This window comes from Perissodus microlepis, chromosome 3, assembly GCF_051167445.1.
Source record: "Perissodus microlepis isolate ML-2025 ecotype Zambia chromosome 3, ASM5116744v1, whole genome shotgun sequence".
Classification (NCBI taxonomy): Eukaryota; Metazoa; Chordata; class Actinopteri; order Cichliformes; family Cichlidae; genus Perissodus; species Perissodus microlepis.
The window spans coordinates 4453950-4478110 of NC_140463.1; the positions used below are offsets into that span (position 1 = coordinate 4453950).

Consider the following 24161-nt stretch of genomic DNA (forward strand, 5'->3'; position numbering starts at 1 on the left):
TCTATCTCATGTGGTTGACTTCTTTTATTGACACAGCTTATATGTTATACAGGTAGGGACATGCACAGGGGTACATAGTAATACGTACAGACAATGCAAGACACACACAACAAAAAACGGTAAGGTGTGCCTTGTGTCCTGATTCTTTTATATTGAGGATGAAAACAAACAAAAACTGGTTGTTAAGAGATGTACTCTAAAACACTTCTTCAGTAGAGAATCAGAGAAGAGAAACACAGAATTTCTTGCTAGCAAGGGCAGTCACCAGAACTGAGACTCGCACTGAGGACTGCCCTGGTCTTTATTTATAAACTCCAGTGAGCGTTTGTTCCTTACATTGGAATGTGGAGGTGTACGTGTGTGTGTGTGTCAGAGTGTGACCCCATAAACGACTTCCCTTAACCTGCTGGTCTGGAAAGTCCAACAGTTCATCTATATGTAAAAAGGCACTTAGACTAAAACTGACATAGCTACGTTAATCCTACCGTAAAACAATAAAACAAGGTACGACCTCTCCCATGCTCCTAGGATGTGGGGGTGAACGCCAGAACACCCTGGAATGTTACAGACCTCCTAGGATGAGACATTCTTTCAATATGCCACCAACTATATACTTCTAAACACAAATGATTACATGCAGTATTCTACCATATGCAAACTTATATCATTAAAAGATTATACTGACTACGAAGTACAATTTTCCATTGACACTGGTCCAGATGAGTTCAGTCAAACAATGATTTTATTCAACACACGCATGGGGAGCATCATCAGCGTAGATCTCCGCTAAAAAGCTTCAAAATGGTTTTGATATGTCAGGGTTTAGCCCCTTCTTGCGTCAGCAAAGCAGATAATATGCATCAGTTACAGTTAATGACAGTTAGACAAGTTTCCATTATCTGCAACCTTTTTACCATACATGGCTGTTTGTTTCAACCGTCTCACCCTCCAGATGTTTCTCGTTGACTTGTTCTTTTCATGCTTATCTTTAACACGTCCTGCATCAACAGTTGCTATGTAAGCACAAATGCAGTTACAAGCTAAATGTATCTCTCACCTCTGACCTAGAACTTATTTGTGTCTGTAAGCGTGCTTGCATTAGCCTTCTTGCGCTCTAAGTCACCTTACACAATATATCGTCTGGACATTCACGCCAGACAAAGCTTAGGACCTTAAAAGGACTGAGCGCCAACTCTTTATGAGCGCATTTTAAATTTATGTATAAAAATAATTACAACTCCACATTTAATAAAAGTTTTAATAAAGTGGCACTAATAAAAGCCATGTAAGCAATGATATATTTTCTTTTATTTCCACACTTGACATAAACACATACAAGCCAAGTGGCGATCATATATACATAAACCCTAGAACGATCACAATCAACGTCGCAATAAGCCCTCCAACGGCGACAGTAGCTTTTGAACAGCCACTGAGCTCTTTTATCGAACTCTTGTACTCTTCGATCGCATTTTTCAGCCTGTCAACTGCAAATTAAAAAAAAAAGAAAAAAAAAAGTGTTAGGACATATGTAACACACTTTGAAAAAAAAAAAAACTGCTAACGTTGTTGTGCCCTTACTGTCTGGTGATATGTCTATCAAGTGAACACTGGTGTTGATGGGTTCCAAGAACTGTAAAGTAGACAAGACGATGCCGTAGTTGCGTTGAGGTGCTATAGAGTAGAGCACATGACATATCATTATCATTTTTTTACAATAGCGACAAACGTCCACGGACTCTTGAGCTATGTTCACGAACTACTGTACGTACACTCGGTGGTAGAAGTTTCGCTTCTGTTCGATTGAACAGACCTTGTCGTTTGCGAGCATGTCTGATTATCTGCCCCTCTTCGTTTGTATATACACATTCTACATTTGTGAGCTCCATGACCTTCAGGCATTGTGGCGGCTTGGAGTTTTGAAGTACAACCAGCCGGGGTTTCTGTTTGACTCATCGTGTGATTCCATATCTCCATTACACGCCACGTAGACAGGTTACTATGGTATAATATACACCCCAGTGTTCAGGTTTGGCGAAAACTGTGAAAAGCTCCCCCCCTAACATGTATTGCCCTTCGTCACTGCAGCTGAGGAAGCGGATAGTAACTTGGTACCCCGATGTCACGGGTGTTACACTGTACAAATGGTTGGTGGGTGAGATACGCAGTCTGTCTTTGTAAAACACAGAAGTCGGACTGTCTAAAATGCCTGGTAATGTGATAGCATCTGCCATTCACCCGATCACAGCACTCTCTATAACTGCTGTTTTGTTTAATTGCGCTTTGACTAGAGGACCGGCACAAGAAACACAGCGCAAAGGTTAGCGCTCGCACAGCTGCATTCAAGGAGTACATTGTCAATACAACATCCGGCTTCTAAGAGCAACTGTCAGATCACGTCTTTATATAATCTCACGAATTCCCCCCGACTGAGCGCACAGTTCCCGACCAAAAAACCCACCGGACCCCCGACCAAATGTAATTTTCTAATTAAACATACACAGCCCCGCAACATTGTGTGTTAGGCCTAGCTTTGTGTTCGCAGAGCAACTTAGTTAAAAAGCACAAAGGTACACGTGTAATTTTATTAAGTTGCATAAAAGGTACAGATCATTCCATGTTATTCTTCATGCGCTTCTTGTATTTGTGTCTTATTATGTGTCTTAGTGTATTGCTACACTACACATAATGTTCCATGCCATGAAGAAGTGTGCTGTGTAACTCAGATGCGAGGTCCGAGACGCAAGGTCCAGACCAAGAATCCTGTCTGTGTGTGTGTCAGCCTCTATACGCGAAAAAGTATGGATGTAGATAACACTAGGAGGGTCTTGGAAAGATGTGTTCACGCGGACCATGTGACATATTAGTGCCAAGTATCCTGACGAGAAGCATCCTACAAATCGGTGGAAAAGAATATGCAGCAGCGTGTCGCATTTGCTGAGGACCACTCTGGTGCGTTTCATGTATGGTACTGGGTGTCTATCTGACCTAATTAACACGGCAATAGATGTTGCTTTCCCCACGATACCTATGATACTGTCGGTGGGCAGCGGTGCCGGAATCGCGGATTACTACATAGCACACAAGATATTTTGTGCTAATGTAGTACTCCTCACCGATGTAAACCCTTGCAACGAGAGGAGCTGCCATGTAAGGATGCGGTGATGCAGCACAAGGGGGCTTGGGGACTCATGTTCGCCTACCCTTCTTTGCCATCAGAGGAACACAAGAACTGATCGAGAACTTTGGTGATAAATACATCATATACATAGGCAAACTGTGTTTCGCGGGACGCAAAAATCCGTCCAGCTTGCTGGAACAGATTACCAGTTGGTTCGCTGAGCTTATACGTCTGAACATCGCAAGCTGGGATTCGACGTATTGCCGTAAGGAACATTTGGTACTTTGCATAAGAAAACAACACCACTGACCGGCAGACTCGCTATAGCCACTCTCTGTATTGCCAAACCACACGACCCTGACGAATCAAGCGACTGCATACCTGCCATCTGTAATACACGACAAGCGTGTCAAGCATGATACGTCTGAGACAATGCCGCCGATCGAACAGCATGTCGGCTACTTATTGGACTTATGTTAACCCTTGTGCTTCCGTGGGGTTTCTGTAGCGCTGATGGCGTGCGGGCGTCGCGGCCCGAGGGGACCCCCAAGCAAAGCGCAGCTGGGGCAGTTGGTGATCGCGTATCTGGAGCACATGTGCAGGTGGCACCGGGTCTTGGCCTTGATGTCCTTGCTCCTGGGATACACATGCCACGCTTTGTCGGTGGGGTGTCACGTGACCCCTCGGGGCACCCGGTTGCAGCGGCGGCGGGCTGGGCGGGCACTGGGGCGATCGCCCTGGCCTCAATCGCGGGGAGCGCAAGGGCTTTGCCTAACCGCTCAAGGAAGAGCCTTCACCTTTTGAGCTCGTCGTCTTCATCATTTTGGTCATCGCGGTACCCAGAAAAGTACCAAGAGCAAGGGGTGAGGAGCAGCACGTCTACGGTGACCTCGGGGCTTGGCCGGTACATGCAAGGCAGTCTTGCGCACCACTCGTCCCAAATGGCTCTGATAGGGGCCAGTTTGTGGTAGCCGCGCTCCTCGGCGTCGCGACACCGCCTGGCCTATCTGGCCTCTCGGTTGTTGAAACGCAAGGCGCTCGAGTAGACCTGGAAGGTCTTGAGTGACATTGCTGCTCTCCAATCCTTGATAGTGAAACGTGGCTCGGTGTCGCCGCTGCACGTCCTACCTCGATCTTATTCTTCCACTGCCACGGTCCAGTGCGTGACATAGCCTCCCTTTTCCGTTACGTGCTAGCAAATAACCGCATGTAGGGAAAGTCACGCGCCTAGTGCCCGCAGAATGCCGCAGCCTTAGTACCACCAATCTCCACTCTTATCAGTTTGGGGTACTCCACTATCCCTCTCGCGTTCCCTGTCCCTCTCCCTCCGACAATGCCGCCACTACGATGAGCCTGTCGCTTGGGGGTATTACGCTTCCCCCTGCGATGGGGATACTCCTATTGCATTTCCCCGGCCTTCTTTTCACGTAGCCCCAGCGCTCGGGAACCACAGACACCCCCAAGAGCTTAAACCCCATCAGGGTTAAGTTTCAGCCGCAACTTAGGGACTGAAAGCAACCGAAGTTGACAAAAGCGAATGAGTGGGGACAGCAGATCAGACAAATAAACAGGAGCCAGACCATTTAAAGATTTAAAACCCAATAAAAGAAAACAGATTTAAAACGGATCCTAAATTTGATGGGAAGCCAATGTAGAGAGGCCAAGACTGATGTGCTCAAATTTCCTTCTACCAATTAAAAATTGTGCCACCGCATTTAACACAAGTGTCTCTAAATCAAGTAGAGCAATTGGTAGAAAAGCAGAAAACAGACTTGAGCAAGAAACATGCATGGCCAGGTGAGCAATAGATAGAGTCGGAGGTCTCAAGCTAGAAACCTTGTCCACAGAAAAATTAATAAAGTGATTGCACATAACATCAGAAGACTGCAAAAGAACATGGGCTTCAATATTAAGTACAGAATTTATAGTGTTATACAAAACATGATGCATGTTATGCGAGCTAGCAGCAATAAGTTGAGAAAAATAAGAGTGCTCTCTGATAAACTTTCCAGACAAACATACAGCGTCTCCTTTTTCCACCATCTTTCACATCTTCTACATTCTTTTCTAATGGCTCGGGTAGAATCAGTTAGTCAAAGACTAGCCTTGGGCATGCACTGTCTGAAACTTAAAGGAGCAACAACATCGAGGACAAATTTACAAGCAGAATCCAAATAAATCCACACAGGCGCTATCTTGAGAAAATCAAGATGGCAAGTATCAAAACTCCAGGTTTTGATAGTATCAAAACTCCAGGTATTGATACTCAAGGGTTTGAGTTTTCACTCAGAAAACACCGGGCCAAAGACAAAATAAATCAGTCTGGACTTGAGAAAAAATCTGTTCATGTGGTAATTTTTATTTTTTGGTTAATAACTTTTTGTGTGCAAAGTAAACTCATATAATGATGAAAAACAAAACTAGAGGGTTTGAAACAGCTTTGTTAAAAATGCCTTCCTGTCTTTAACGACACCTGGTAAATACGATTTTATAACATGAACTTTCATAGGCGGGCTAATAATTTGTCCTCTTCTGTAGTGTGTATAACTTCTAACATCTGATCTGGTGTAGGATAACATATTTGAGGTATTCATGTCAGCAGCCAGCTGTCGTAGACAATCTTTGATAAATGTAATGTGTTAAACCTTAAATTTAAAAAACCTACCCTTAAGGATACTACAGTTACTAGCTACACTCTGATTTACACATCACACTGATATGTACACATATTCGAGTGGTTCCTAACATGAGCGAAATATTTACATCAGGACTACATCAGGACAAACTGGATGAAAAATCTCAGTGATCAATTTTTGCTTCAGTTTCTAGGATTAAAGCTCAATATCTGTGAAGGATCTTTGACCTGTACACGAGGTGTTTGTGGCTGACCTTTGACCTGCAGCTGGATATCTCCCAGTCTCCGTTCTTGTCTCCCATCACTGATGGAGCAGGTGTAGATGCTGCTGTCAGTCTTTGTTGGTTTTGTCAGAGTGAGGCTGAAGTCTCCGGTGTCCAGAGCATCAGGTCTCATTGATGTGCGCCCGCTGTAACGCTGGTTTTGTCCTCTGAGATCGTCTGTTTCATCTTGTCTCACGTGGACAGATTTGGGATTGAGATCACTGCGAGTCCACATCACTCTGGGAACCTCAGGTGTCATACCCGAGTACTGACAGGGCAGCAGGACATATCTTTCCCCCTCATTCACCTCCACCACCACACCCAGGGCATGCTGGGAAACTGAGGACACATAAATAAAAACACAAACAAATGCCCATTGATGACATCATTCACAGCTGTAACCCTCAGGAGGCAAAATTCATTCAGGTTAATACTGTGTAATGTTACATTATTAGTGTATATTGATTACATAGATTCATAGTAACTGATGACATTTCTAACACTTTAACATCAACAACTAATAAAAACCTCTCCTCATCTCCAGAGTCGGGCAGTAAATAATTAAGTACAATTTTCTGGTATCTGGATTTCAGTACTTTTTTCTGACTCCTTTTTACTTTTACTCCCTACAATTTTAAACAAATATCTGAACTTTCTACTCCTTACATTTTCAAAACAGACTCGATACTTTTGGGGAGTTATTATTAGTATTTCATCACTGAGACCCTTTAACCGATTTGAGCCTGAACAGAAACTCATCAAAGTAAATCCTGTTCATTTATTAATCACCAGGAGATATCACATAAAAAGACGTGTCAAAGTCAGGGGTTAAAAGTGGTTAAAGGGGTTTTTTTGTTTTTGTTTTTGCCACAACACCTGAACAACTGCACGTGTTGTAAGTTGCAGTACATCAGCATCTAGCTAGCTCTGCTGAAGGGGAGCAGACATAAATAAATAATTAAAACTACCATAAAAAGCAAAAGAAGAAACAGAGGTTGGCAACACTACCTGGTAAGTTTCTTGTTTTATACTCTTTTATTATTATGTACTAGTTATATAAGTTTACTGTGTAAGCTTAGTCTGACAATGGCAGCTACATGATGCACATTGAAACTTAGCCTGTTATTTGAGTTGTTACTCTACAAAAGTAAAAAGCAATGTATTTTTTTCTGTTATTACTTAAATCTGCCATAGGTTTGTATGAGACCATGCATGCAGCACAGGGCAACCCCGTAGCATATGTTTGTATCATCACGGGCATAACAGCATTCTTCTCGCTTTGTGGGAGTAGAGGTGTGTTTTCCCGAAACTGTGTTGGGTAAGATAACAAGGCACTAAATTCTAAATAGATGAATTACAAGTTATATTTGTACACTTTGGCTTCAGGTAAGGTCATCTTTAAAGACCTAAAATTTGATAGTTTTAATCATAATTTAGCAGAGTAGAGTTGTTGTTTTTTTTTAAAAAAAGGTTAGCTAGCCATTTCTTTTAGCTAGCAAACGTGCTTCACAAATAAGACAGTACATTGTCAGTTTTTCCACTTATAATTAAAATTTGTCACTTGTCAGGGTACAATAAATTGTTATCAGGAGAGAGTCCAGCCATTTCCCTCATTTTGTATGTGGATGAGTTTGAAGTGTGTAATCCGCTTGGCACCTCAAGAAAAAAAAGCGAAAAATTACAGCAGTGTATTGGATATTAGCTAATGTACCGCCATTGCTCAGGTGACATTGTGTATTACATTAACATTTTGTACTATTTAATTGTGTCTTTCTTCTTCTTTTTTCACAGCTGAATAATGAATTCTAAAGGATCACCACTGTTAACTTGGAAACAACCTTCTTAAAAACTGGACCAGACTGCACACACTGCACAGTGGACACACTGCAAGTCCCATAAGTTTAAAATTTTAGACTTTTCGCCTAGTAAACTGTTTTCTTTTTTATTCTACAGAGTTCGGTGGAAACAAAGAGAGAGGTCGCAATCCGTTGCCTGATGGTGTATCTGAAAAAAAAAAAAGAGGAGGATCTCTTCAGAGAACAGCTGGTAGGTAAGTCTCACTTTTTTGTTTTATTTTTAAATGGTACATAAAATACCGACATGTGCCCTTTTAACCTACTTGGCAGGATAGTGAGGAACAGTTCCCAGAAGAAGTGGTAAAGAATGTAGTCACCAGACATACAGCAGCATTTCTTCCACCCTAAAATTGTGATTGAAGGAACAACTGTCCTGAAAGACCTTGATGTGCCCAAAGCGTGTTCCTTAATGATGGGGCTTATATACGTTACCTTTGTTGCGTTGTTGAACATTAAAATGTTTTGTCTTTTTTTTTTTTTATTATTCTGCGATATTTACCAAGTTGATAGGTTAAAGTTAATGCTTAATAATAAGCAGATTTGCAAAACCAATTGCCTTACGTTGTAATGTTTGTTTTCTGAGGTATTTTAGAAGGGCATGATTTAAAATTATTGTGATTTGGAAGACTTCATTGTTTATTGACTGTTTTATTTAATATACATTTACAAATCTTTATAGTGGTTCTCAAAGCTGATCATCAGGCCCCACTGCTCTGCTTGTTTCCCAGCTATCAAGACACTACACAATGTTGATTGCCTGGTGTGTTCAGTCAATCGGAATTTGAAGACACCATTGTGGAGTAAAGAAAATGGAGTGAATTGGTATGTTTTGGCTTCTGATTCACTAAACAGACCTTGTCCAGGTAATAAACATTCTACATTTTCCTTCTTACTGAGGTCGTTTGTGGAGGGATTCTACTGAAGTACAGTTAAAGGGCTGCTCTTTGATTTATGTTGTATGACACGGAATTGCATTACTTGGAAAAATTCTTGCAATAAACTATTTAATCAGTTGGAATAAATGAAATAGCTATGTGTGATTTTAGAAAAGTTACTTTAGAAACTTGACACTATTTGCAGGATAGGATAGAGTAAAATATATGTAAAAAAAATGAGTTAGAGTAATGTCATTTTTTACTAATTACTAATGTAATTTTTCAACTTGATATTTTAAGAAAATCTAAATTAATGTTAGGTTGCTTAAACTTAATTATGCGTTTGGAGGTCAAAGTAAATCATGCTGGTTTGTTAAAGCAGTTGTGTTAGCCAAACCTAAAATTTACTTGCTGGATTTACTTAATAATATGCAACGTTTGTAACTTAAAGAGTTGAGCCAACAAAACATTTTTTAGAGTGAGGAAATAGAGATCTATTTTTATTAGTGCTGTCTAAATTAACGCGTCAACACGGATTAATCCATCATCATGATTAATCTGATTAAAATTTGTAACCCAATTAACCCATCTGGAGTGCAGAATGACTCAAAATCCCTGAAATGTTTCTCTCAATGCATTTCGGGCAGTTTGTCCAAGTAGATTCTGGGGTAGGATCTTACGTGATGTCCACGAACGCACCACTAACATCCACACCTTCCCAGTTAACAATTAGTGGGCTTATAAGAAAGCTGCGATTCACTACCAGATGGCGGCATTTGGCAGTCTTGTCCATCCAAGGTGGCCGAGAGCATTAGGCAGCTAAGCGCTGCAGATCTCTCCAGGGAAGCTACTCAGTATAAGTATTGCCCTTTAGAGAGTGGTAAGTGGGACTCTTGTGTTTATCATAATGTGGCATGTAGTAGGGTGGACCTTGACGACTGTTTCCCTCTTTTGTTGCAGGATTGTGCTATACTGCTGCTGTCTTGTCTTATGCTGTTTTATTTGTTATGTGATGCTTTTATAGAGAACAGTAACTTGGGGTGTATTTGTTTTATGTAGATCTCTTTTACTAATTTGTTTAACGTTTTATGCTTTGTTTTATTGCTTTAATGGAGGTGCGGCCGCTTGTTGAGGGGCTGGGTATGTGAGGTGGAGTCCCCTCCCTGATGCATTAGAGTTTAGAGTTTAGTGTAAATTACACGGGTGAGTAATTGGTGGCACCCTTGGGTACTCCTCCCTGTAGGTTGCCTCCTCAAGTGGCCGGTCTCCACTATTTTGTTTAGGGGTTTTTTTGTTTGTTTTTTTATCAAGCTATGATTGTTTTAGGGTAGCATCGTGGTAGGGAGTCTGCTCATTTTAATCATCGGTTGTTAATAAAGTGTGTTAATTAACTATTTTGCCATCTCAACCCTGCTACATTAGGTGCCTTTCTGATTTTATAATTCTATGTTTTTTAGTAGTTCTTCTTAATACTGTAAGAAATATTATAAATGGAATAATACTGTAAAGAATGTTATTAATGCAATTATAATAATGCAGGTTATATGGCAGCAATAAAAGAATTTCTGGATCCCCACAAAAGTGATAAAAACAAAAGAAGAAGCCATGGGACTAATGCGTTATTTTTGTGCCTCTATTCTGAGCACACGTAGAAAAAAATTGAGCGCATATAAAAAAAAATTTGCAGATGCAAGTGTTGCATTTTGAGGAGAAATTTATTTTGAGCGAAGAAAAGCTAAATTTGAGTGAACAAAATTCATTGCTACGTACAAAAAATGTATTTCAGCGTTTGCTATTATCCACACACACACACAATAGCAGCCCCTCTCGCTCAGTTTGTGCATTTGCGCTCGCTCGCAATGTGTTGCTTGCACACTCAACATTTCTGCCTGTGTGCGTTCAACTCTTTCTGTACACCCTTATATTTGTGCCACAAAACCAACCAATCACAGACTTGGATGCAAAAAAAAAAAAAAATCTGATTGGCGGTTTTGGTCTCCAATCAGCTCGAAATGACAAAATGCAATATCCCAGAATGCATTTCGTCCAAAACTCAAACGAGGCAGTGGCGGAGGAACACAGAGTGGCGGAGTTTGAAATATTACTCTTTCTGGGTCACAAAATAAACTTTTAAGATATTTTCATGCGAGAATGGTGCTGTGTAAACTTTAAATATCTGCTCGATTAGCAAGACATCACATATTTGCGAAAGTGCTCTAATAGCTTTTAAAACACTGTCAATATTTTGGGGGGGTTTTATTGTCTACATGTAGAGCCCTCAAAAAATTAGTCAACAGTCAACAGAATGACTGGGATGTCTATCTGGATGCTACACTGTTTTCTTTGAGGTCTAAGGTCCACACCACAACCAAATACACACCATTCCGTTTAATGTATGGGAGAGAAGCAACATATCCTTCTGAAGTTCCTGTTGAAGTCCCGGTAAGTGTTTAGAGAATTCTGTTCATGCAACTACTATGATTATGCATGAATTAAATATAATCTTAATTAGAAAGTGTGCATATCGATACTGGCTGCAGCATCTTTTCTGCTTAGTTTCTAAATGCAAGACACATTTTACAGATAAGGTAAGTGACTAATTATTATTTCTTTATATTTGTATCTTTATGTAAAGTTATCAATGGCGAGGACACCTTTCAGTATAATGTGTTCACCTGTGCAAGTGTATCAAGAGTAAAAAGTGACTATAATAACAAGTGTTAATAATAAAAAATATGATAGGAGTCTATCTTTGTGGCAACATGAGTTCAAAGCTTTATAGTAGTATAATTAGTTTTAAACATTAGTTATTATTGATAGTTTTTTCAGTTCATGTTTCACATGCTTTATTTGCCTTTGTGATTGTAATTGTTAATTAAAATTTGAAAATTTTAGCTGTCCTCCATCATTCTCCCAGAGGAGTCAAGTTACAGTGTATCTTCCACAAGAGACGCACAAGACAAAGTTTAAAAAAAAAAACTGTAGAGGAAAATATAGCAAAGTCACAAAAATTACAAAAGGAAGAAGTACAAAACCCTTCTGTACAATGTTGGAGATGAACTTCTTCTCCCAAACATGGGGAAACGTGGAAGGAAGATAGAAAGACTAGATCCAGATTTTTCAGGTCCCTACACCATTCATAAAATCTCTGGCAAATGTGTTAGATTAAAAAACATCAAGGGAGCTACTTTAAAAAATCAGTACAGCATTGACCATATTAAGCCGTACAGAAGAAGCAACCCTGTAAATGTCAGTGACAGTGACAAATGCCCAACTCACAGTCAGCCAGTGAACAGCAGCACAAACCTGAAGATGCCCCCATGTCATCCTACTGTTAACCCTCAGTGCCAGCAAAGATACCTGACCCTCTATTATTCATTATGCACCAAAAATGGCTGACAAAAGTTGTGCCTCCCACCAAGAGTTAACTTCAGCACCAGGACCAGAAAAGCTTGAACTTCCCTCACCGAAACAAAGCATAGAAAATGAAGATGGCATAGTGAACATCTCTTTTTGACCAGTTGGTCATTTGTTGCCAGTTTGGCGTTCCAACTTGATTCACTGTTGCATGACTTTGTTTGCTGTTATTGTGTTGTCTTCACTTGACCTGTTGGTCAGTTTAGCTGTCTGGTTTACAGAGAGTGGGCATGTCTGATCATTTCCTTCCATCGTGGCTCAAGAGTTGGGAGTTTGCCTTGTAATTGGAAGGTTGCCAGTTTGAGCCCCGGCTTGGACAGTCTCGGTCGTTGTGTCCTTGGGCAAGACACTTCACCTGTTGCCTGCTGGTGGTGGTCAGAGGGCCCGGTGGCGCCAGTGTCCGGCAGCCTCGCCTCTGTCAGTGCGCCCCAGGGCGGCTGTGGCTACAACGTAGCTTGCCATCACCACTGGGTGAATGTGGCTGTGTCCCAATTCAGGGTCTGCACGCTTGAAGTACGCGCACTACGCGTACTACGTACGGTGCGTACTATAAGCACGAGAAGTGCAGAAGTGAGAGGCTTGTAAAATGGGACGGCATGGACTAAAGTAAAACAGTATGTTGGATGTGCCACGCAATGCTCAATTACATGGGTGGGAGCTAGTGTGTTAGCGCAGTTAGCTCATTAACGTGTTGGCCGTCCAGCCCCACGCACGAGGCGATCCGCGGTAGCTCGTTAACGGAGATTTGCCGTGTTGTGGCGTTAACGTCATTTCAACGAGATTTACGCTGACAGCACTAGTGGGAACACAATGAATATGACTGCACATTTACGCCGACATCATCCTAGTGCAAAGACAAGTGGAAGCAGACAACAATCACGCATGCTACAAACTTTACCCGAGTCATTTAGACCAGCGGTCCCCAACCCCCGGGCCTCGGACCGGTACCGGTCCGTGAGTCGTTTGGTACCGGGCCGCGAGAGTTGAGGCTCAGGTGTGAAATGTATGGTTTTCAGGATTTTTATCGGTTTTCAGCGTTATTTTGTTATTGTTTTTATCGTTAACTCGGTTTTCCTGGGTCTTTTCACGTGTGTTATGAATAAATCTTCTTTTTTTCTGTACCGGTACTAGTTTTATTTTGTTGTATTTATCCGCGACACCTTAAAGGCCGGTCCGTGAAAATATTGTTGGGCATAAACCGGTCCGTGGCGCAAAAAAGGTTGGGGACCGCTGATTTAGACAGCCGTTAGCACATGATTCTCCTTATTGGGACCTGATATGTTTAATATGCTGCTGAGAATATAGCCCAGAAGAAGCGTATAGTATAGCTTTTAGTTTGGAAAGAGCCATTTCTCTGTAATAAACTCTCTTTTCCAAAGATGAGTGATTCCTCAATCAGATACAGGGCTCGCAATATCGCTAGCCCGACGTCCCGGGGCTAGCGATTTTTCCAGTCGGGCTACCAAAATCTATCTCTGCCCTGCCCGTCGGCCTATCGTAGGAAGGAAAAATATATGTCAATGCTTTTGCATTCTTTCGGAAATGTAGCTGGGTAATTATGTCATTGGCATCGGTGAGCCACTGTCAATATGTGACATATTGAAATCGCGTTTGAATTTGCGTTATGTGAGTGCGTGTGTAAAAGCAGCAGGATATATATTTTAGTTCTGCTGAGCCAAATAAGACAGGTCAGGGTGAAGAAGTGAAAGCCAAAGAAAAGCTTACCACAAAACGGAAAAGTTATGACAAATCAGACTATAAGGCAAAAAGAAAGTGCAGCTTTATGGTTTCATGGACAAAAGAATTTCTGTGGCTGCAATATGACGAGCTATATAACCAGGGCTGCACATAAGTGGTCCGCAGGTGCGCATTCGCTGTCAAAATAAAAAACGTGCACAAGATAAGAAGTTGCAACGCGTGTTTGCGTACATAAGATTTTCAGGAGGAGGAGAGACATTTGTTTAGAACTCTTAAGGATGTCGAAGAAGCTCCTTTAAGCAATTACTGTGATGTTCCTCCACCTCCAAAGAAATGTCAGGAGTCCGAACCACAAAAGAAGCACGTATTCTCGGAAAAGTGGTTGCAGGAGGTGAGCTGGCTTCAAACAAATGATGAACGCACAGAGATGTGGTGCAGAATGTGCCGTGAAAATTTAATAAATGACAAATTAAAAAGGCATGAATATTTTTTTTTGTATCAAAAAAATATCGAACCGTGACACCAAAGTATCGAACCGAACCGTGAATTTTGTGTATCGTTGCACCCCTAATATATACATATACATATATACACACACACACACACACATACATATATATATATATATATATATATATATATATATATATATACACACATACACACATACATGTATATCACTGACTTTCAGCTTGTTGTGTTTGTGGATATATGACTGACTTTAATTATTAAACATTCGCACATAAATAAGTGACGTCATATTCAGTACTTTTGACAGTTCACTCTTCGGCCGCTCCATCTTATTAGGGAAATTCCATATACATAAATGTAAATTTCAAAACTCAACCCCATCATTTAATTTGTTTTTGATTGAAATTGAATATTACTTAAACTCTCTTAAATTAACTTCCAATAAAAAAGGTTTATCATTGATTGAAATTCATTCAGAAATGTTTAACGAATGAGCTGTCACAACTTTCAAGTACAAAGTTGTTATGAAGTCTGTCACATCCCCCCCTTTTTTTTCTTTTTTTTTCCCTTTATTTATCCTTCTTATTTCATTGTACTGTATATTGTTACTCTTATTTGCCTTGTATGTCTACTGTACAAACTGAACTGGAATGACTGACTGTTCACTTCATAATTTCAATAAAGTTTGGAAGAAAAAAAAAGAAAACCTCTTCGGTCGCTCCCTTCTGCCGTATTTTGCGGCAAAATTATCCACACCCACCGCCGCACTATGAATTGTGGGATATATGGGACCACGAAGCGTGCACCGGACCACGCTTGATATTTGGGGAAATCGACGGCGCATTTGGAGTATGCATTTGAAGTACACTTCGAATTGGGACAGCCGTCGTCGCGTGGCGGTGACGTAACCGCACTTAAAATGCGTACTTCAAGCTGCAGACCCTGAAGTGGGACACAGCCGTTATGTGTGAATGGGTGAATGACTGGATGTGTAAAGCGCAAATTTGTCCAGCAGATGTCGCTATTTTTTCACATTTAAAGCACGCATTAAATGTGCCCCTGCAAATAAAATACTGATGGATCAAAATCAATGTTGGTGCCAATCTTTGACCAATATAAAGGGCTAATCATAATAACAATAAAATATTACTTGAAATGTATTTTATAAAAAATATTTAAGTTTTTTTTTGTTTTTTTTTTGCTAAAATACCAGTGCGCTCATGTAAAGAAACTGGGATTTAAAGGGTTAAAACCCCCAAATATATAATTAATACTTAGGCAGAAGTAGTTTTAAAAGAGTGACTCATTAAAAGTGGAAAAAATATTAATATACAACATATTTAGGGCGTGGCTGTTTTTTGGCCTTAGGACCACAAGTGTAACTATATTTGTAAACACCCTGAGACGCATGGTACCTAAGTAAATCAAAGTTATTCTAAACTTCCAATCCCACAGATAAAGTTCCCAGTTGAAGACATGTGGTTGTGCCCTGTGAACTTTGGTTCACACTGGATTCTTGTGGTATGTGTTCATTTAGTTATTAATTTGCAAAATTTGTTGTGAAGCAGTTTCTTGATGAATGTGTTTTTATTAAATTGGTTTTCATTGGCAAAAAAATTTTACTCTCTAATTTATTTATTTTCTTTAGATTGTCAACATTTCTAGACCTCAGGGGGAATTAATGTTTTTATGACAGGAGAATTCTTCACAACTGGAGGTATGTATGATACTGAGGTATTATTGTTTACTTAGGAATTTCTTGAGGATGAGAGGGCATGAAGACACCCTGGAGTGGCAGTTGCAGACTCTGCGACACAATAAGCAACAGGATTCCAGCAGTTGCGGAGTTTTACTGTTAAAAGTACTTGTACAAATGATTTAATTTATTGTTGACTATGATTAAGAGTTTACATTGTAAATATGATAAATCTCACAGTTTGCAGAAAACTACCTTGCTTTTGGAGACGTCAGTGGGGTGTTAACCACTACGTAAGCAGTTGTGCTGGAGTGAATGGAGATGGCTTGCACCCTAGTGTGTACTTCCAATTTAAATAGTGCTTTTTAAACAGCATTATCATTTTTTTTTTATCAAAGCTGCACTTTGTGAAAAATATATTTAATTTGTTACAAATTAAATGAAAATCAGTTTTTTTTAAATTAATTAAAGACATAATGTTTGAACAACAGCAAATAAAAATGAATGTGTTTTAGGGAACACCGAGGACTACTGCATTGTTTGCTCTATGTTGCATGCTGATTGTCACGTCTGGGGCAGCAGTCGTGTGGTGGAGTGAATGAGGACCCATGTTGTAGACAGCGGCGGAGGTGCGACTGAGTTTATTTACAGTGCACAAAAACAAAGGCGAGGGCAGAACTTAACATAAAACTGGGGGAAAACTAATAATGCAGGGACAGAGATAAGGAGGTACACAGGGAACAGAGAGCTGGCTAAGTAACGCCCAAGTAAATACCATTACTGATGAGGGGGGTTAACATAACCCCCATATGTTAACCCCCCCTCCTGATCATTACTGATCAGGGCGGGGGTTAACATATGCCGTCAGATGCTGAATGACGAACTCTGAAAAAGTATAAGTGTAACGGATCCAGGGACTGCCCGTCGGATCTGCAGGAGGCTTTTATGCTATACACATCTCCCATGTACATGGTGAATAAAATTGTCTAATTGAATAAGCGTTCGTCTTGGAGTGATTTCTCGTTCCTGGTCAGAACCAAAAGATCGGGGGGGAGCCCAATCATACGTCAATTGATAGACGTGACGATAGATTTACGCTACGGCAGGATGTTTTGACAAAGTTTATATATATATATATATATATATATATATATATATATATTTCTTTTTTAAATTTAAAAAAAAATGTTTAAACTTTATTTACAAACAACAGTATAACATACAAGGCACCGTCATTAATCCGATTATGTTACATCCTCGGTTGAGCATTATAGCAAAAAAAAAAAATGTTTTGACAAAGTAGGACGTTTTTCCAGAACACTGGAAGAAGCGCAGACACGAGGCTACTTTAGCATGGCTAACTAGCTCTGCCATACGGGAATCTGTGATTACAAAGTCCACAGTCTGTTAGTCTGGTCTGTTTCTAACCTTCCCTCATACTTTTACTATTAAAGCCTCATCATTAAATCTGTATTTCCAACACTCACGTCAGAGGCGCGAGCTGCACCTGAGTGCAGCACTTCTGCTCACAGAGGACTGTCTGCGAGCTGCTGCAGGTTAAACAGAGACTTTCTTACCGTTCACGAGGAGCAGGAACACCACCAGCGTCTTCATCTTCCTTTAAAAACAACTCAAACCGACACAAAGTCCCGTTAAATCCTCTGCTGATCCAACGAACCCACACCTGGACACACCTGCAGCTCCCAAACACGCCCACGCACAAAGTTTACTTTCTGTTTACGGGAAGTGAAACCGAACAGAGGAGGGGGACTCTACATCTACGTGCACAAAGGTTGGTGTAACAACAGCACTAGTGTTGCCTAGAGAGCTAAGTACTGTAATAATCGCGGCAGTCTATGTAGCACTGGACGCCAGGGGCGATTCTAGGATCAGAGCTTTGGGGGTGCTGAGCACCCAGAGAGCTGCCCATCCAGGCAAGATAAACTTTACTCGCCACAATGAGACTTCTTCCCTGTCTCTGTCAATCCCTGCATCCTTAAATGTCTCCAGTTGTCCCGAGTTCCCTCTGTTCCTCGTCGTCTGTTGTCTTCATCTCCATTTTCAGTCATAATAATTTTACCATCTCTGTGCAAGTCTGCAAATTTCTTTATTAAATCATAAGATTCTTAAATTCATCAAGTCTCTCTGTGCCTGGGTCCTCGTCACAAAACATGACATCACTGTTTTGTACATTTTAACACAATTTAATCCCCACATTTGTGAAAGAAAAGCAAAACACTTTTTTTAAAGTCTGTAACAAAACCATCAAATCTGATAAAGGTTATTTAAATGCTGCTAAAGAAGAATGAATTGGAATAAAACAATACATATCCTAACCTTATTTACTGCGGGAGAATAATGGATGATGCTCACAGTGAGTAAAAAGTAAACTGAGTGCATTTTTTGGACAGAGATTCACTTTTAAAGTGTGTGTATAATACAATACAGATACATAAAAATACACTCCAAAAATAGAAGAGTCCTTGAAATGTACAAAATATTATTAAAAAATTAGAAAAACTGAGACACCTTGGCCTCTGGTACAATGTATGCAATGTATGAAAAGATGTTTACTGCAGATACTACTATGGCCCTGCAGATTTTTTCTTTTCTTTTATCCTATGTCGCCGCACCTTGAGGTTGGTAAATCTGTCTATCACATTTCGGTGGTCAAGTCTCTCAAGCATCTCTTTCTCAACTGACATCACAGCCAGGTGCTGGAGTCAGCTTTGACCCATGGTCCTTCTCAGCCAGGTATGGAGCTGACTCAAGACACTAAAAGACCTCTCACAGCTACAGCTGCTAACTGGGTTTATTAGGGCAACCTGAATAGCAGTTTTCAGTGTGGGGAAGATCTGATTATCCAGAAGATTGTACAGTGTTAACATATCTGGGATGGAACCAGCCTCACTCTTGAGCTTCAAAAAGTTTTTGGCAACTGTGACTTCCTCTGACTGAAGCTCAATATGGTGATGCAGTGCCAGGGCTGACAACCCAGTTTGTTTTGCAGATTCTGAACAGCAGCTTTAATATAGGGAGAACACAACTTCCAGATTGTATGAGTCAAATTAGTTGTTGTTCTTTTTCTTTGCCAGTTTAACTTGTTTTGTTTTGCCTGTTAGTATTCCCTGTCTGTTTTCTTACCCAACACGTTCTCACTCCCAACTCGTCAAATGTGTGACGCATGGTCAGGCTCCCTCTGCTTCACTTATCGACGCGCAGGGTACCCCCCTCGCGTCGAGAATTGACGTGCAGGGTCCTCTCATTGAATACTATAGAGCTCCCTAAACGTTACTTATTGACGACAAGAGCTTGCCGCGGAAGAGCCTGTTGTCCGTATATTTGTACATTTCCAAAATCACATTGTAGTGACGTATACAGAACACAATAAATTATATAATATAAACAACTACCTGAGAAACAGCAGATACAGCAGAGAAATTAATTATAGGCTATTACCTTTGTATCGTTTATTGCATTTATGGAGGGAGTGGTGTATGCTGGGTAATGGCACAGCTAGCGACTGGGTGACTTTATTCACCCGCTTCGGCTGTTATCAGTCCATACAATGGGCGTTATTAGCACAAATCTGTCCCATAGATATGGGCCATCTCCTGCTAGATTGTTCAGAAGGTTGTTCTCATCCATCCAGATGGAGGATCACTAACAGGAGCGTGATTTCTCATTATGGATGATTTGATTATAAATCAATTAATGGTTCATCCTGTGAGATAACGCTTTCCGTTTCTATTTTCCGTCACTGATAGTGGTGCCCCAGTATTTTTCTTCTCCAGTGCAGGGTCATAGTCGAGTCTATCCCAGCTGTCGTTAGGCTAAAGCATGCAGCCTGTATAAGATAGTGGAGGTCGAACACAGAGAGAACACAGTGTGTGCACCAATAAAATCCTCTCTGACCTTTGACTCTCAGATTGCCCACTGCTTTCTTAAACACGATGTTTCCCTCTTGGCTGTAGACGGTGCAGGTGTAGACTTGTGTGTCTCTCTCTGTGGGGTGTTTCAGGGTCAGACTGAGGTCTCCAGATTTCAGCAGGTCTTTATTCATCTCTGTTCGGCCTCTGTAATCCTGATCCTGTCTATCTGGCTGATCACAGCCATCCTGATACACGTGGACCTTCCTGTTAGCGTCTCTCCACTTCAGCATCATGAGGTAAATCAAGTGTGGTTTTACAGGACAGCTGTACAAAGGCCTTCCCTGCATCCACCTCCTTCTGGGGGACTGAGAAGACAGTGAAGCACGTGTAAGTGATACAGACAGCAACAACAACACTGACGGTAACATTACCTCCAATTCCACTCCTTGTTTCATCGACTCAGACTTGTGATATTTCCACGTGTGTTTATGTGGAATATCAGAAAGTTTTCATAAAAAAACATGCATGTAGTGATTGTGACTGAGATGTGAGCGCTAACAGCGTACACATATATGTGGGACTGACTGAGCTTTAGCAGTATGCTAGCCACATGCTAAACAAACATTATGAGAAACTCATGAAAGTCTCATGGATGATGTGGACACTCACAGTTCATCTCTGAGCTTTTACAGTGACCTCTGACCTCTGCCCTGTATCTACAGCACTCACCTCCACTGACAAAGAGCAGCAGGATCTTTCCCTCCCCTCCTGGACGGTGCAGGTGTACGTGTGTGTGATTGTGGGGTATTTCAGGGTCAGACTGAGGTCTCCAGGTTCCAGCAGGTTTCTCTTCATCTTTGTTCGGCCTTTATAATCCTTGTGCTGTTCTTCAGGCTGGTCAGAGCCGTTCTGATACACATGGACCGTCCTGTAATCGTTGTCCTTCCACTCCACTTTAGCGTCTTCGGGCAGGTTAACTGTGATTTTGCAGGGCAACTGGACAGACTCCACCCCCGATTTCACCTCCACCTGGTAAACTGAGAGAATAACAAAGGACAACATGATTAGGGCTGGGTATCGTCACTGATTTTCAGAGTCGATTTGATCGACAATTCAATTCATTTTGAATCAGGGAAATTTTGCCGCAGGCAGTCAGAAATATTGTAATTCTGATCACGTATCAGTACATTTCCATTTTTTTTATATCTATAGAAAGCTGACACTTGCGAGACTTTATGAAAGGTGTAAGCTGTTTAGTAAAGTCATGCTGTGGAGCTGTTTCACTGATCAATGACTGAGTCTGAAGGAGGTTTTCTGACTTCTGGAACAAACCTGGAAGTTTCTCTTCAGCTCTCTGTAGCAGCTGTTTGTAACTCTCAACTCTTTCAGCTTCTGACCCTAAACTACAAAAACAGTTCAACATGCCCAGAATATCTTTCTGTTACCTGGATACTTCAACATGGCAATAGAGACAGAAGGTAACATGAATCATTTAAGTTAGCCCAGAGTTTCCCCTGCAAGTTCACATGAAAGGGGCGGGGTTTATACATGTTTATACAAGTCCTCAACTTGTTGCACTGACATTCCTGTAACAATGCAACGCACAGTTTGCATGTCATTTAGGGGTTTTCAGTCAAATGTATTTCCCCAGCAGAGAAGTCACTTGGATGAGTGACGAAACGTTTCTCCCACAAAACACAACGTCCAGATGAACAGAATCAACTTTTGGAGATTCACAGCATATGTTACCATGGCGATTTTCCCTGTTAAAAAATGAACCACCTTCATAGCACAGAAAACCCAGGATTAACCCTGAGCTACCTACATAACCAAAATACCTGCTAAGCGTCAGTGTTATGGGTAATGTAGGAGGGACTCACCTGACATGAAATAATGCCGGAAATAAAATAATAGACCTCCAGAAACGACGAGAACCAGAATAATTGGGGCATAGCGCATGTCCCAGGATGGAAACCGCTCTATGTAGAAAACAATAAAAGAGCATAATGTTAAAACATAATAATAATGATATCACAAGTATGGCTTACATATACAGAACCTTTGATACTGTCACATCATGAAGGAGACGTGGAAATCACTTTGTTACACAAATCAAAGTCAAATCAATTCTATTGATGGAATATTGTGTGATCAATAGACTGATCAGTTTCTGTGGTGGGAGCAGCGTCATGGGCATCAGCAAAAAAGTTGCTCGTACTCATGCTGCCCCGACATGATTGGGAATGTCATAGGCACCGATCGGTTTTCTATCGCCTATTTCCTGGGAGTAAGGGCGCCCTCCGTTTGCGAGGCGCGCCTGCTGCTTGCGGCACGGGGAGGAGAAGAGGGCGGGGCAGTGGCTGGCTGGAGCGGCATCTAATAACCAACTCGCAAAATAAAAACAAACCAACAAACACGAAAACACCAGACATCATGATACAGACTTATAATTTGCACCGATGTTTTCGAAATTCTATACGCGAAAAGTGAGCGTGAGAGCCCTCAGTGCGCCTGCTCACTGCTGAAGTCAAAGTAAACTTTATTGTCATCTCCGCTACATACAGTCCAGTATATAGAGAGACGAGACGACGAGGCTCCAGTTACAGCAGTGCAAGTAAACAAACAATAAATATAAGAAGAGTAAGAAAATAAATATACACTTTAGGACTCGGGATAAAGGGATCAATAACAATTTAAAATATATAATTTACAGTTTTATGATTTAAAGTCTCGCACACAACCCGTCGAAAGGGGAGGAGAGCCCTGCTGCTTCCAAATAGAGCACATTTCATTCATAATGTTGTAAATCCAAGCCCATTATGTATTCATGATTTGAATCCTGGGTTGTGTGAAATCAGAGAAATTAGACAAAGTGAATCTGTGAACTAAGGTGTAGGTCTGTTAGGTCATGTTGTGGTGATCCTCGAGTTGGGGGATTTGTGCTCATACTGGAGTGCAAAATGAAAACCAAGATGGACAAGAAAAGTTCAAAGCCATCAGGTCATCAGTTTAGAAAAAAGAGAAAAGAATAGGAGGAGAAACGAGCAAAAGATCCAGGTAAGCAGATGTGTGATTGGATAATGGCAGGTCATCCTGAACCAATCAGAATCAGAATACTTTATTAATCCCTGAGGAAATAATGTGGGATACAGTTGCTCCAAGAAGAAATGGTAAAAATAGTAACAGTAACAGACTAAACTCCAAACAATACATTATGTTACAGATTTTACACATTTAAGAAATAGCACTAATATATACAGATCACTCAGTTATAAATATCAAGGATTAACAGAGTAGAAAAGAGCGTGTGTAAAAAGGGTGTAACTATTGCAGTGTTTGCAGTGTGTTAGATGGATGAGTTGTACAGGGAGATGACCACAGGCAGAAAAGATTTCCTGTGTCGTTCTGTGCTGCTTTTTGGTCTCTAGTACATCATGGAGTGGGTGGGAGGTGTTATCCATGATTGTCCTCATCTGGAAAACATCTGCCTCTCAGACACCACCCTAACGGAGTCCAGCTCCATCCCCACAACATTACTGGCCTTGTGATCAGTTTAGGTCTGTTGCTATATGTGGCCTTCAACCTGCTGCTCCTGCATGCAACAGCATAGAGGATAGCACTTTCCTGGCCATCGGCTGGGTGTCCTGCCATCATGGAAGGCCTCCTGAACCGCATGGCCACCGCAGTTTTCCACACGGCATCTCTCCTCACCTGTTAGCCTCCTGACAGCTCTGTCTTGGACTATGGGGCTGTTGAGCTCCAGGTCAGCCCCCTGAGTTACTGTTGTGCTGTCAACCATTGAGTCAGCCCTGAATTGCTTGCTTTCCCCTAAACTATGTGTGAACTGCTTCTGGGCCTTCAGGGCCTTTGTAGACGCTCTGTTTGGACTCTTGTTCCCTGATTTTGGCTCCTTGGTTTTTGTTTGTTTCTGCGTATTGGGTCCTCCAATCCCTCCTGCCACACACAGTGCATGACACATAACCTGAGTAAAAAAACCCCACAAATATTCAGAACTATTTATCACCCAAATGATTAAAAAAAAAACAATTTTACCTGAAAAAAACACATTTTCCCTGATGAGATACTTTGTTCTGCAGTCCTCTGAGAAGGGGTTAAGTGTGGGAAAGCGTTTAAGAGGTACTTTACAACAGGAAAGTGTGTTTTCTCATTAGCAGAAACGCCCCCCAAAAAACAAAAAACAGATGTCCAACATTTGTACAACGGTCAACCATCCACCCAGGTCCTTGATGGTGTGCC

General features: G+C 41.2%; 2 protein-coding genes across 2 annotated transcripts; both read right to left on the minus strand.

Annotated features, from left to right (window-relative positions):
* Window positions 1-6: 6 nt before the first annotated feature.
* On the minus strand, window positions 7-17858 carry LOC146389513 (uncharacterized). Its single transcript, XM_084911731.1, has 4 exons — window positions 17610-17858; window positions 6011-6358; window positions 1582-1674; window positions 7-1487 (listed from the first exon to the last, which is right to left on the minus strand). The coding sequence occupies exons 1-4, from the start codon at window positions 17644-17646 to the stop codon at window positions 1351-1353; spliced, it is 615 nt and encodes a 204-aa protein (XP_084767857.1). The 5' UTR covers window positions 17647-17858; the 3' UTR covers window positions 7-1350.
* Window positions 17859-19323: 1465 nt separating this feature from the next.
* Window positions 19324-21017, minus strand: LOC146389514 (uncharacterized). The gene is made up of 2 exons (XM_084911584.1): window positions 20634-21017; window positions 19324-20269 (listed from the first exon to the last, which is right to left on the minus strand). The coding sequence occupies exons 1-2, from the start codon at window positions 20964-20966 to the stop codon at window positions 19790-19792; spliced, it is 813 nt and encodes a 270-aa protein (XP_084767710.1). The 5' UTR covers window positions 20967-21017; the 3' UTR covers window positions 19324-19789.
* Window positions 21018-24161: the final 3144 nt, after the last annotated feature.

Excerpts from the sequence above, each read along its gene's own strand:
- LOC146389513 (XM_084911731.1), bottom strand. The coding sequence starts at position 17,646 with ATGAAGACGCTGGTGGTGTTCCTGCTCCTCGTGAACG. Across the intron at positions 6,359-17,609 it reads GTTCCTGCTCCTCGTGAACG|TTTCCCAGCATGCCCTGGGT; the intron begins GTAAGAAAGTCT and ends ATGTGTCCTCAG. Across the intron at positions 1,488-1,581 it reads GATAGACATATCACCAGACA|TTGACAGGCTGAAAAATGCG; the intron begins GTAAGGGCACAA and ends TTTAATTTGCAG.
- LOC146389514 (XM_084911584.1), bottom strand. The coding sequence starts at position 20,966 with ATGTTGTCCTTTGTTATTCTCTCAGTTTACCAGGTGGAGGTGAAATCG. Across the intron at positions 20,270-20,633 it reads GCTGCTCTTTGTCAGTGGAG|TCCCCCAGAAGGAGGTGGAT; the intron begins GTGAGTGCTGTA and ends CTGTCTTCTCAG.